This window comes from Merops nubicus, unplaced genomic scaffold (assembly GCF_000691845.1).
Source record: "Merops nubicus isolate BGI_N331 unplaced genomic scaffold, ASM69184v1 scaffold29835, whole genome shotgun sequence".
Taxonomy (NCBI): Eukaryota; Metazoa; Chordata; class Aves; order Coraciiformes; family Meropidae; genus Merops; species Merops nubicus.
In genome coordinates, this window is record NW_008610794.1 from 31,291 (window position 1) to 43,755 (window position 12,465).

The following is a 12,465-nucleotide window of genomic DNA, read 5'->3' on the forward strand; positions in this document are numbered from 1 at the left end:
GGGGTTTATCTCTGGCTTTCTTATACTTGGTGGCCTGTGAACAAAATATATCAATTTACAATTACATCAAAGATGTAAAATCATATCTGCTCAGAGTGGTGGCATTTTCATCAGGCATGGGTAGCTACAGCAGTTGCTTTAAGCATTAGTTCATATCTAAGGACTGTAGAGATTAACTTTCTGATAGCCCCAAAACACCAACAGCTCAGAGCCAGAGTGGAGGCTGAGCTGGAACAGCAGCAGTTAAGACAAATGCATGATCTCATCCCCTTGTATAAGTTTTAGAATAAAAGATTCAGCATCTTTCTGGGATTTTGCAGGTTGTATATTTTTTTGGGTATAAGTTTAGTGAGCAAGGGGATTGGAGTTTAGGGTTGTTTTTTTTTGGATGAGTGCATTTTGTCCATCTGCTTATGTTTCTTAAAGGAGGGGGGAAGTGGATACACATTGCCAGACTTCTGAAACTGAATCAGACTTATGGATCCCAGGTGCTAGAGTTTAGAGTTGCAGCCTAAATTTGGAGGAGGGCTTCCTATCCAGCCTCTTAGGCTTTCAAATAATTGTTACTTTCAGCACTCAAGGATCTTCTGTATGCTGAAGATGTACCTTTATCTGTATTTTGTCAGTCAGTCCCCACTCAGTGCTAACACCAACAGTCACCTTAATTTTTAGTCACTGTTTCTAGCCTGGGGCAATAAATTCTACTGTAGTGACCGGGTGCCTAAAGTCAGAACTCTGTGATATTGAGTCAAAATCTAAGTTTTTTTTGTAAGCCTAATATTCAGAGCTCACTCCCTTCTGTCAGGCACTGAGAACTGTAGCTGTGAGCAAGCAATACATGCAGGTGTATGCTTAACAGGGACTGCTTATACTTAAGGTTCATTACATGCTGAAGTGATTTGCTTGAAAGCCAGAGTATCAGCAGTTTGCAGGATTGCACCCTAATAGGAGCTTATTCTTTGCAATACAATTTCTTGTGCTTTGTTAGATCATATTATATAACCCACCTCCTCATCAAAAAAAGAATTTTATTTGCAAAGATGACAGGTTTCATTCTAAATTATATTAACATCCTTCAGCTCGAGCAATTTGAATACATTTAACCATTTTCCAAGCAATTCAGCTCCCTTCAGCTCTCTTGCCCTTGCTGTGCTGTTCAGTATGCCACGTAGGTGCAAGCCTTCAATGGTTTGTTAACTGGCTTCAATGGAAAGTAAATAGAAGAGTTGCAGCACAGCAGGTAAAGGGAAAGGGGTTAATTAACAATCGAAGGACCAACAGTTCTGAATGAGTCCCTAATATTAGGTCTAAATGTTGATATTAGGAGAGGGGAGAAGTTTTCAGCTAATGAAGCATAAAAAATGCAGTATTAAATGTCTGTTTTTTGAAGTTTGGGCTTAATTTCTATTAGCCAGTAGAAGTTGAGGTTTTCCTCTATCAAAATCAGAGTGAGTTTCACCAAATTAATGACAGAAATTATTGGAAGAAAGACAGTAAATCTATTGTTAGAGACACCATTTTTACAATTCCTGGGCAGAAAGTCTGGAACATTTTAGGAGTGCCTGTAAAGCTCTCATCATCCCTGTAGAAAGATTTTTGTACATTGCTCAAACAATGGTTTCTTAAATAAAGATTTGTTTCTATTAACAAAGCCAAAAGATGAACAAAGGTTGGAATCAATGTTCTTACAGGGCTTTTCCAACCTAAGTGATACTGTGATTCTATGAGCACAGTTCCATGGCCCATAGAAGAAATGCATCATCTTAACGTTGCTGGAAAATACACCCTGTATAGTCAGTTTTCTGTGTATATTCAGAAACAAGTGCATGCTGTGGGATATACATTACCTAATTGTTTTCACTTGCTTTTGATACGAATGAAGAGGTGTTTGTTCTTACTAAGCTGAAACTTTCTTCTTAGGTACCACTTTGATATCAGTCCATATGAGGATGTCTGGCCTGCCATTTTTGTCTACATGGTTCATCAGTCCTGTGGGACAGCCTGGTATGAAGTACATGATGTATTGCTTTAATTCTGTTATTTATGTGGTTATTTATTAGGGAATTTTGAGAAAATAATTTTCTAATTCATGGTCTTACTTTCTGTGGAGTTTATTTACTATGTCCGGTCTGTCCAGGGCTGTAATAAGCAAGGTGGATTTTTTGTCCCAGCTTCTTGGTCTTCAGTTAATAAAATTTGGGAACAGCCAGGTAGAAGAACTCATGATATCTTTCAAACAGTTGTCCTTCCAATATATAGAAGTATTGTTTGGTCTTGAAATGAGGTTGTTCTTCAGACAAAATATAGTGAAGGTATTAAAGGCACCCTTGCCAAAAAGGAGAGAGGTCCATGAATACTGATTTTTCAAATATATATGTGCTGAAATTAATACAATATATGCTTAAAATAATCCAATGTTAGATCTTATCTTGCTAAATAAATCAGGTATTGATATTAATTATGGAAGTGAATGATTTTCAAACAAAACATTCCATCTGTTGTCCTTTCTCTTGATGTGCATTATTGTTACTAAGATCAGTAGTAAGTACATCCCATTGCTGAAAGAAAGGAGCTGCTCTGAATTATGGAAGAAATTTATAGATGGGCAATTGAAATGGGAAGTCTCAAAAAAAAAAAAAAAAAAAAAAAAAAGAGAAATTTTTGGGAAACATTTGCTGGTGAAGGTTTCATTTTAGTAACTGGATGAATCTCTATGCCCTCAAAGCATACAGTCCAAACTGAGGATCTTTCTCTTGTCCTCTTCAATACTGTGAAGTGGGTGGCTGTTCTAAATACAGTTCTCTACAGCTCAGTGTAGTTTATTTCTGTTACTGACTGAATGGCTGTGGATGCAGGATTGGGGTTCAGATTTTCAGCTAAATTCTGTTCTTTTCCCTCTCTGTCTCCCAGTCTCTTTTTTTCAAGGTGTAACTTTGATGGGAAAGAATTAGTATCTACTTGACATTTTTCAAATAAATCTCAGTTTTCACATATAAAGTTAAAGAAACTTCAGTGGGGAAAATATTGGAAAAGGAGGCTGTTGGAACTGAACCTGTATTTAATTTCTGACAGAACAAAACTTCTCAACCCTCTGAAACAGACACAGCTATTTTAGGACTAAAATATTTGATTTTTCATATATTGAAGAGTAAGGTTGTGCCATTAAGTATACATTCTGTAATATATAACTAGCCTGTCCAGAGAGAATTTTGGACAAAAATCTATGATACTGCATTTTCTTTGCTGTCATGAAGAAATAATCTTTTGCTGCTTTAATCAAGTATACAAAATACAGCAGTGGAGGAAATAATAGTATTTTACATTAAGGTATCCTTTATAATGATGTTCCCTTTGGCTGCAACTGTACTGTCCTGTAGTAATGAGTGAGTTGATACTGGACATAGATGGAACTGACTGTTGTGATATTCTGAATTAGTATAAAACAGTAGTTTCAGTTATCTGAAACAGTAGTTCTAACAATTGTTGTAGAGCTATCTGACTTAACTCCAGAATTAAAAAAGAAAGCCTAAAGCTATTTTGAAAGACAATATGCCTCCATTTTTACTTAAGTCAGACTAAGACTAAGAAGTTACCTTGCTCAGCACACAACCATAAAAATATATTTTTCTAAATGGCTTCATACAGTGGATGTGTTTATGTTTGCAGATATAGGTTAGAGAGATTCAACTTTTTCTCAGCCCACGTGTATGGAAAACTAGAATATTAATACCACTTCCCTGAGATACCCAAGAAATTATCAACACATGGAACTTAAAGTCAAACCACAGTAACAAGGGAAAAATTAAAATAAAGGAAAACTGATCTGTCAGTGACTTGGGACTCTGGCATTTTCAGTTCAGCTCAGTTCTAGGCTCAAGTATAATATTCCCTTTTCACCCCAGGCAGCTTGTATTAGGTACTTCAGAAAATTTTACTTGATACCTAATCTGTGCCATCTGGAAACAAAAAGTATTCAGATTTTCTTTCAAAGGCACATCAGTAGTCTACTAAAGATTGTGCAAAGCTCTGGTACTACAGAATATGAACTATTTCAGAGGTGTTTTTGATGAGCACATAAGCCAAAAATAAATTTAATACTGTTTTTTATTATTGCCTTAGTGAAAATGTGCTTCATAATAATTTCATTTTGATTGTCTATATTATTAGCAAGAATGTAAAAAAAAAAAAAACAAAAAAAAACTTTGATAAATAAACTTTATTATAGTTTGGGGCTATTTTCATGGTTGACTGATGATTACTTACCAAAATACTGTTTGGTGAAAAGTGAAGAAACGGAGAAATATGAATTTCTGTTCCTTTGGACAAACTGGAAAAAAGTCATAAAGTCTTGGAAAAATGAAAATATTCTTCTTTTTATTTCTTCTGTGTCATTTGTTTAAAAAAAAAAACCTCTAATTTTATGTTCTTGTTTACAAATTATATTTTCAAATTTTCCATTTGATGCAGAGTTTCACTATTTGGCAGGCTGAATAGGCAACGATTTAAAGAAACTACACTTCAAAGTGTCTGGCAGCAGGGAAGGTTATACAATTGTGTTGCCTGAGCTGGGTAGCTTGACTCATGTGCCAGAACTTTATAGATTAAACTAAGAGCACTGTCAGGTATCCATGATCCTCTGTCCTTGCCAAAACTTGAATGACTCTTGTAATCAATGAGTCATCTGCAATGACAGTCAACTCTAGCAAGAAGAATAAATCAAAGACCATCTTTTTTTTTTTTCTCCCTCTGTTAGTTATTTTTCCTGTTCTTTTTTCTTGTCTCTGACCAAATAAATGTCTTTCCAGCTTTGAACTTGAAAAGCTGTGTCGGTTCACTATGTCTGTAAAGAAGAACTATCGCCGTGTGCCCTACCACAACTGGAAGCATGCAGTTACTGTTGCACATTGCATGTATGCCATCCTTCAGAACAACCAGGGGCTTTTCACTGATCTAGAGGTAGGTGAGCTGATCTTATCAATGACTAGAGCTCATCAGAGGTGTCAGCTGTTGTAGAAGTACGTTTTCTATGCCAGAGTTTTAAAAGTCAGTGTGGGCACAGTGCAAAGGTCCCTGCAGAGGAACAGGTGTGAGTAGAAAGCTTGAGGAAGAATTATTCAGATTCCTAATGCTAGTGTTTCCTTCACATTTTTCAGGTCTGCCCACTGAAGAAGCAATAGCACATTTGCTATAAGTACGTCTACGCTTTGACGTTCTCCCTGCCCATGTACAACCACAATCTTTATTTAATTATGTAGCTAATTGTCAGATCTATACTGAGGGGAGGGAAACACCCTGGATCTTGAACCCTGTGAGTTCTGGGAGATTCTGAATAGGATGATAAGGGAGAAGGGGGTGATTCTCCCCCTCTACTCTGCCCTGGTGAGACCCCACCTGGAGTACTGCATCCAGTTCTGGAGCCCCCAGCACAAGAGGGACGTGGACCTGCTGGAGCGTGTCCAGAGAAGGGCCTCCAGAATGATCCGAGGGCTGGAGCAGCTCTCCTATGAGGACAGACTGAGAGAGTTGGGGCTGTTCCGTCTGGAGAAGAGAAGGCTCCGAGGTGACCTTATTGTGGCCTTCCAGTATCTTAGGGGGGCCTACAAGAAAGCTGGGGAGGGACTTTTTAGGATATCGAGTAATGACAGGACTAGGGGGAATGGGGCAAAGCTGGAAGGGGGCAGATTCAGGCTGGACATGAGGAAGAAGTTCTTCCCCATGAGAGTGGTGAGACCCTGGAATGGGTTGCCCAGGGAGGGGGTTGAGGCCCCATCCCTGGGGGTCTTTAAGGCCAGGCTGGATGAGGCTCTGGGCAGCCTGATCTAGTGGGAGGTGTCCCTGCTCATGGCAGAGGGGTTGGAACTGGGGGATCCTTGTGGTCCCTTCCAACCCTGACAGATTCTGACCTGTTTTAGCAGAGGACTTTAGAGCCCTAATGGCTCAATGGTTGGACTTGATGATCTTGGAGGTCCCTTCCAACCTAAAGGATTCTATGATTCTATGATAAGGGCTTGATGTTGCAGAGATGGTTGACATGATTGAGTAAATGAGAAGACCAGAAAGGATGGAAGGAAAACAGTTGTCCAGATGTACTAATTCATACATTAACTGTTATTATACCACAATTTTCTTTAGCATGCATGTACATGTATTAAAGATAAGTGCAGAGTCTAAAAAAAAAAATCAAACAAACCGACAAACACCAGAAAAAAAATACTTTTAATAGAATACTAACTGGAAAAGTGATAATAATAAAATGGAAGTCTTAGAATAATTAAACATTAATATAGACTATGAAGAACTGCTAGTGGTCCTTTTTTTTTTTTTTCTGAATTATGGTAGATGCAACTGGGAGTGCTGTCTATTATTAATACTACGTGCAGGTTCTGACTGAGAGAACCTGTTTTCAGTTACATGTAACTTTGCCAAAATACTAGCCATTTGGGCTGTAATTTTCCAAGCTCTGAGACTTCCTCAAGCTGATTCATTTTTGGAGAAATCCCAGTCAAAATTGTCTGGCTCTTTTAAAGAAACATGCTAGAAGAAACCATGTTTTTGTTCAGTGTATAAGAGTAAAATAAAATTTGGTGATCTTTCATTTGAAAAGGAGTTGTTTGTTCTGCTGTAAAGAAAGGACTTGAAAATTGACACTGAAATAGTTAAGTAGCATTTGTCAGGCATATGCTGAAAGCTGGCAAAGTATACAAGTTAAAAAAAAAAAAAAGGCAGTATTCCTTTAACAACAAAAAGCTGCAGATTGCAGCCTCAGGGAATAATTAAAACTCTGATAGCGTTCAGTACTAAGTAAGTAGTAAGCCCCATTGTTTTGGAGACACAGAGTAAAAAAGACAGGGAGAGCAGAAGAGGCAGCTTGTAAGAGAGGTGGAAACAGTTTTTATTCCCTGCTAAACTCCAGGCAGCCTTTGCCTGTTTGAGTGCCTAATCCCAGTCTGTGTTCCAGCTCCTCTGAGCAGTTTCCGTTCTTGGGACTGGAGTGGTATCCAACAAGAACACAGGAAATTGATGAAGGGAGGTTTGAGGAACTAGGATGGGCTGTTATGAGGTGAGGGATGATGATATGAATCTCAATAGACTTAGAGATGGGAAGTATGAAACACTGTAAAGGGGTCTCTGATCTAGAGGCAAATAGATCCAGCAGTTGGCAGTGGTTGAAGAGCTGGGATCCAAGCAGGGACAATGGGTACACAGTCAAGAGAACTGAGATTAGGCACTGTATGATCCTGAAGGACTGAGGCAAGGATGACTTCCTTGGGATGTGACAACTGGGACAAGCTAGACAAAGAGAACCATTTGGTACAAGGGACAGTGATCGGAACTGTAAGACTGGAAAAAAACACAGGTTGTAAAGGATGCCACAGGAGAATTAAACTTCTAGAAGAAGGACAGAAAACATTATGCCCACTGGATCTAACATGCAGCACAAAGAATTCTGAGACTGATCTTTTGCTGTCTGAGACATCAAAAGACTTTCAAGTCTATTGGTTACATGCCTTGCCCCTCATAATAGTAGTGAGAAGGGAGTACCATCTTCCCACAGCTGTTACAGCATGACTTCGAGTAATATAGGTGTGTGTTATGTTCATAAGTGTTCCACTTCTCCTGGGGATCTGTGTGGATGTGGGCTGCTGCATCACCTGTTTCATTATGAGCTTTTAAAATATCTACTTCATAAGATGCAGTATTGAAAACACATCCTTAAAAAGAAAAGTGAAGGATGTAAAATTAAGTGAAAGTCTCAAGATCAGAAATGCACATAGGGTTGCTACAACCTGAATTATTCTCCACATTGTTTATTTGTGATAAAATCTTTAGTTACTTCATTGATTACTAATTTTTCCATAGAATCACGTGCCTCAGTAGAGTATACAGGTTGGATGTTGCTCATTAAATAGGTATTGTTTTTTCTGCTTAATCAATATTCTTTTTCTGCTTCAGTTTATAGCCTCATTCTTGTTTACTGAACACTCATCAGAACCAGCTATAAGATGGAGCTCTTAAGTCCATAAAGACATTTTCATGATACTCCATCCTGTCAGTGGCTGCTTCACAAAAAAATAAATGTGTTTTAAAAACATACCTGCTGTCTGAAAACCTTTTGCAAGTGTTCCTGTATCTTGTGTGTTGAAAGAGAGATTTCAGGAACTCCATTTCTTCAGTATATTAAGAGTTAATTAAACAAACAGATTCAGTTACTGTCTTACTTTATTTGTAGTTGCCATTGTCCAGCGTTTCTGTGGCTAACACCCCTGACTTCCTAGGAAAGGTTTCACCCGGGAAATGTAGTCACTCTCTTCAAGGACTGTTGAAGAGGCAGGTCCAGCACTGGGCTTTAGTGCAGCTGTCTGTACTAGGGGAGCATGCATCTTATGCCTTTCCTCTCCCTAAATAGAGGTTTTTGGTGTGGTTTGGTTTTTTTGTTGTTTTGTTTTCTGGTTGTGTTTTTGTTTTGTTTTGTTGTTTTATAAACAAAGTACAGATTCAGTGGATGAACAGACTGTTTCAAACTCAGATTTCTTCCTGAAGCTGAATCCCTTCAATAGTACATGAGTATTCAACTATATGTTTTTAAATTCATAATATATAAAAGGTTTGAGTAACAGTTGGACCGAGAATTTTCATTCAGCATGTGCTCACTTTGGTATTTCTCACAATTTTAAGGATGTTTCTCCACGTGCTTTTTGGAGGCAGCATAAGCATAGGGCAACTTTTACAGTATTTTGGGAAGAGAGTGACATCTAGGGGCAGGAAATAAAACTTACTTTCATGTTTGTCTTATTTTTTTCATAGCGAAAAGGTCTTTTAGTTGCATGCCTGTGTCATGACCTGGATCACAGAGGTTACAGCAACAGCTATCTTCAGAAATTCGATCACCCCTTAGCTGCTCTCTATTCCACATCAACAATGGAACAGCACCACTTCTCACAGACTGTGTCCATCCTGCAGGTAGGATTATTGAAATTGTACCTTCTGTGCAGTAGAGTCCAGTGGTGGAAGTAAGAGTCCCATTTTTACCCAGTAGATTTTTTTGAAGCATGCTTAATTTAATTTCTGCATTGTAGTGCTCATCTAGAAGGGTGGAAGACTTATTACAGCAACCTGGGTTCCTGAATTAGCAACCCAAGCATTCATAGTACAAAAAAACAGTTGTCCCAAAACCTTGATGTTCTAAAAATATGGTGCATTTGAAGGCCTTTCCTATGGTCTTCCTTTGGAGCTTTTAGCTTCTGCATCAGTGAGGGTTTTTTATATAACCATGACGAAACAAAAAATCAATTTCTCACTTATGTAGATATTTCCAGCATAATGTGCTTCAACAGAGTCTTCAACCATCCTGAAATTTTGAATAAGAACTTGAAGACTGGCAAAAGTTTGCATGAGAAGCTTGAAAACCTGCTGTAATAAATTCCATGAACATTGAATGTGTGGCATGAAGGAGGAAATATTAATTTTGCATGTGCAAAAAGTTCAAATATGTCTCATTTTGTTATCTTGTGCTTTTTTGTTATTCAGTAATATGAAACAAAAAAAGACCGAATAAGGTAATATTCAGTGAAAGAGAGTTCCTAGTGTTGAGGTAATGTGTTTGTAGGTTTAATAAATATAAAACTACAAGAAATGTGCAGACACATTTTGGGAAGTCCAAGTGTGCTACTGACAAACAGGTATTTTCTCATCAGTGAAAATTTTTTTCATTCTCAATTAGAAGAGTGAGAACTCTCACCTATGAAACCACTACCAGTCCATACTTGTGCTCACTGGTTTTAGTTCACCATATACATACTCAGTGCACAGCCTTACCATGCTACTGTGCTACTAAATTGTTGTTAACTTTTCTTTCTTTCTGGTCTTTCAGGGGGAAGATATATATTTTCTTAAATACCTAATCACCTTTTAGGAAAAAATGCATATTCTCTATTGTATTGTGATTATGGTTTTGGGTTTCATATACATTTAATCAGAGAATGGAAGCTTTATCTCTGAATGCTCCTCCACGTAGGAGGCTGTAATTGAATCCTTCAACAGTGGTATGGCATTAGATTTTTAGTGTTCATTCTTCATGTGAGTTTGTGCACAGTAAGCAAGTCCTTCGGTCATTAAACACTTCTTTATCCCACCATGGCTGTGTGAAGCAGGCTTCAGTTATTCTTCAAAAAACATTTTGCAATTTTCCTGCAGAAATGTAATTGGTGAAAGCCCTGCTTGACAAGAAGGCAGGGAACCCTTTTGCTTCCCTGCTACCTCCTGTCTCTGTCCATTATTGTGCTTGTGGAAATGGAGATAAGTAGTCAGAGCTGTAGATTGGATTCAGACACTGGCTATCCAGGTGTCCATGGGTGGCGATGAGCAGCAAAGGCAGATTAGAACAGCTTTTTGGACTTGCTGTTTTTCATTTGAATCAAAAAGCCTTACTGAATTCCTGGACTGCTGGGGGGGGGGGGAAAGCCAACCAACCGACTAAACCCTTTAGGGCTTGTCTCAACGAGTTTTAATTTTATGTTAATAACCTGCAGTACTTCTCACTGTTAGAAGCTTTATAGCTCCATTGCTCATACAGAGGATTCCTTTCACTAGATTCAGCTCAGTAGGAAAGAATAAAATTTTAGGAGCTGTGCTTTGTATGTACTACATCAAAAACCTGACTGACATGCTCAGAAATGGCAGTTTCTGTCAGTACTTAAATGAATCAGTTCTTTTCTACTAGTATGGACAGAAGCTGTCACAGCGGTCTTGCCCATAGTGTAGAAAAACCTAAAGAATGGAATCCAGAATAATCTCCAGGAATCTTGGACAAATAATCTGTTCTCATGGATTAGGCAGCAAAGCTGGGAAGGAAAGTGTCCCCAAAATCCTAATTTGTTAAAACTAGTAGTAGTAATTTCCTGCTCGATGTGTGTCGATGAGGGGGTAAAATGTTCTGAATGTTTGTTTTAAGCATCATATTCTATGATTTAGGATTCTTTCAAAGGGGCATTGAGACATAGATGGATTGTATTTTCTATGCATTATTCACAATAAATCTACTTGTCCAAGTAAAAAAAAATGTTGTAAAACGATGGTGAGAGAAACCAAAACTTCTTGTACCATGGAGGATTTATTTTGAACAAATTATGCAAATGCTTGACAAAAGTCAGGGAAACTTTTTATGAGCTGCAGCCCAAATGCCAATTAAATGCCAAAACACATCTGCATTTGATATATTTTAATCATGTCTTCTATCTGTGAATCTGCAGACCTTGACATGGCTGGCTCATTCGTTCTTATTTTTTCTCTTTCATCTTAACAATAGGAAGACTTTTGACAACTTGTTTTCCAAATCTTAGAGTCAGCAAATAGTGTTGACTCTTCAAAAGGGATACAGCTTCATGACCGACCACAGTACGTGGATATTGTCAGTTAAATGCTCAATAATACCTAGTGTAAATTGAAAAGGGACAACAGTGGCACGGTGCCAAAGCCTCTATAGTGGAAACTATTGCCTTTAGTTTGAGTCAGTCAACTCGTGGTTGAACAAAGTAGCTTTTCCCCCTCAATGTTCATATCCATTAAAATGCCGTAATTAACTTCATTTCTATAGAGAAAATTGTATCAGTAAATGCAGCAATTTCAGGGACGTTTCATTTGGAACACTGTGAAAACAAAATTATTTTAGTACCTTATCTTGGATATTTCCTTATCCATATTATGTGTTATGCAGTATCAAAATAGTACTTCAGAGTGAATCAGACATTCAGTTTACCAGTTTGGCAATGCAGTAGACTGGATCAGGATTGAATCACAAGTTCCTAAGCTAATACTGTCTGGAAGCACTGTGTCTGTAGTGTTTATAAATCAGAGAAGAAAAAGCTAGTACTCTTCTCTATTAATACATGTTAGGCTTCAGAAGGAGCAGTCCCAAAACCAAATCAGTGGCTTAGTCACAGGTTTCATGACAGTATTTAAAAAGGAAAGATAATTATGGGCATTTGAGGCTGTCAGTATTTGAATTGGCAACAAAAATTGCCATTGGGCTGTGTAAAACTGTTGTAACCTGTCTGGTGAAGTAAAGATTGAAATAATCTCAGAATTAGAGCTTTTGCTTTTTATTGGTTTTTTACTTTTTCATAGCTGGAAGGGCACAATGTCTTCTCCAATCTGAGCTCCAGTGAATATGAGCAAGTGCTTGAGATCATCCGGAAAGCCATCATTGCCACAGACCTTGCCCTGTATTTTGGAAATAGAAAACAACTTGAAGAGCTGCATCAGACAGGATCATTAAACCTTAAGAACCAAGCACACAGGTAAAGCAGTAAACCAGTATGGCATTAATTCTGGAAAGAGAAGCCCTATTTAAAACAAAAACAAAACAAAACAAAACAAAAACCCCTAGTAATTTTCTTACATATGAGATTTCTAAGACCAACTGTAAAATTCCAGGTATGTTAACGGTAATATCCAGTGTTGTATATT

General features: G+C 37.9%; 1 protein-coding gene across 1 annotated transcript in view; it reads left to right on the forward strand.

Moving 5' to 3' along the window:
• Positions 1 to 12,465, forward strand: part of PDE10A (phosphodiesterase 10A) — a gene marked incomplete at its 5' end in the record, with an annotated part of 58,256 nt that overhangs the window by 29,870 nt on the left and 15,921 nt on the right. Inside the window, 4 exons of the mRNA XM_008941022.1 lie at positions 1,921 to 2,004; positions 4,806 to 4,956; positions 8,806 to 8,961; positions 12,124 to 12,296. Coding sequence (XP_008939270.1) covers positions 1,921 to 2,004; positions 4,806 to 4,956; positions 8,806 to 8,961; positions 12,124 to 12,296 — 564 coding nt within the window. The remainder of the gene's footprint in view (positions 1 to 1,920; positions 2,005 to 4,805; positions 4,957 to 8,805; positions 8,962 to 12,123; positions 12,297 to 12,465) is intronic.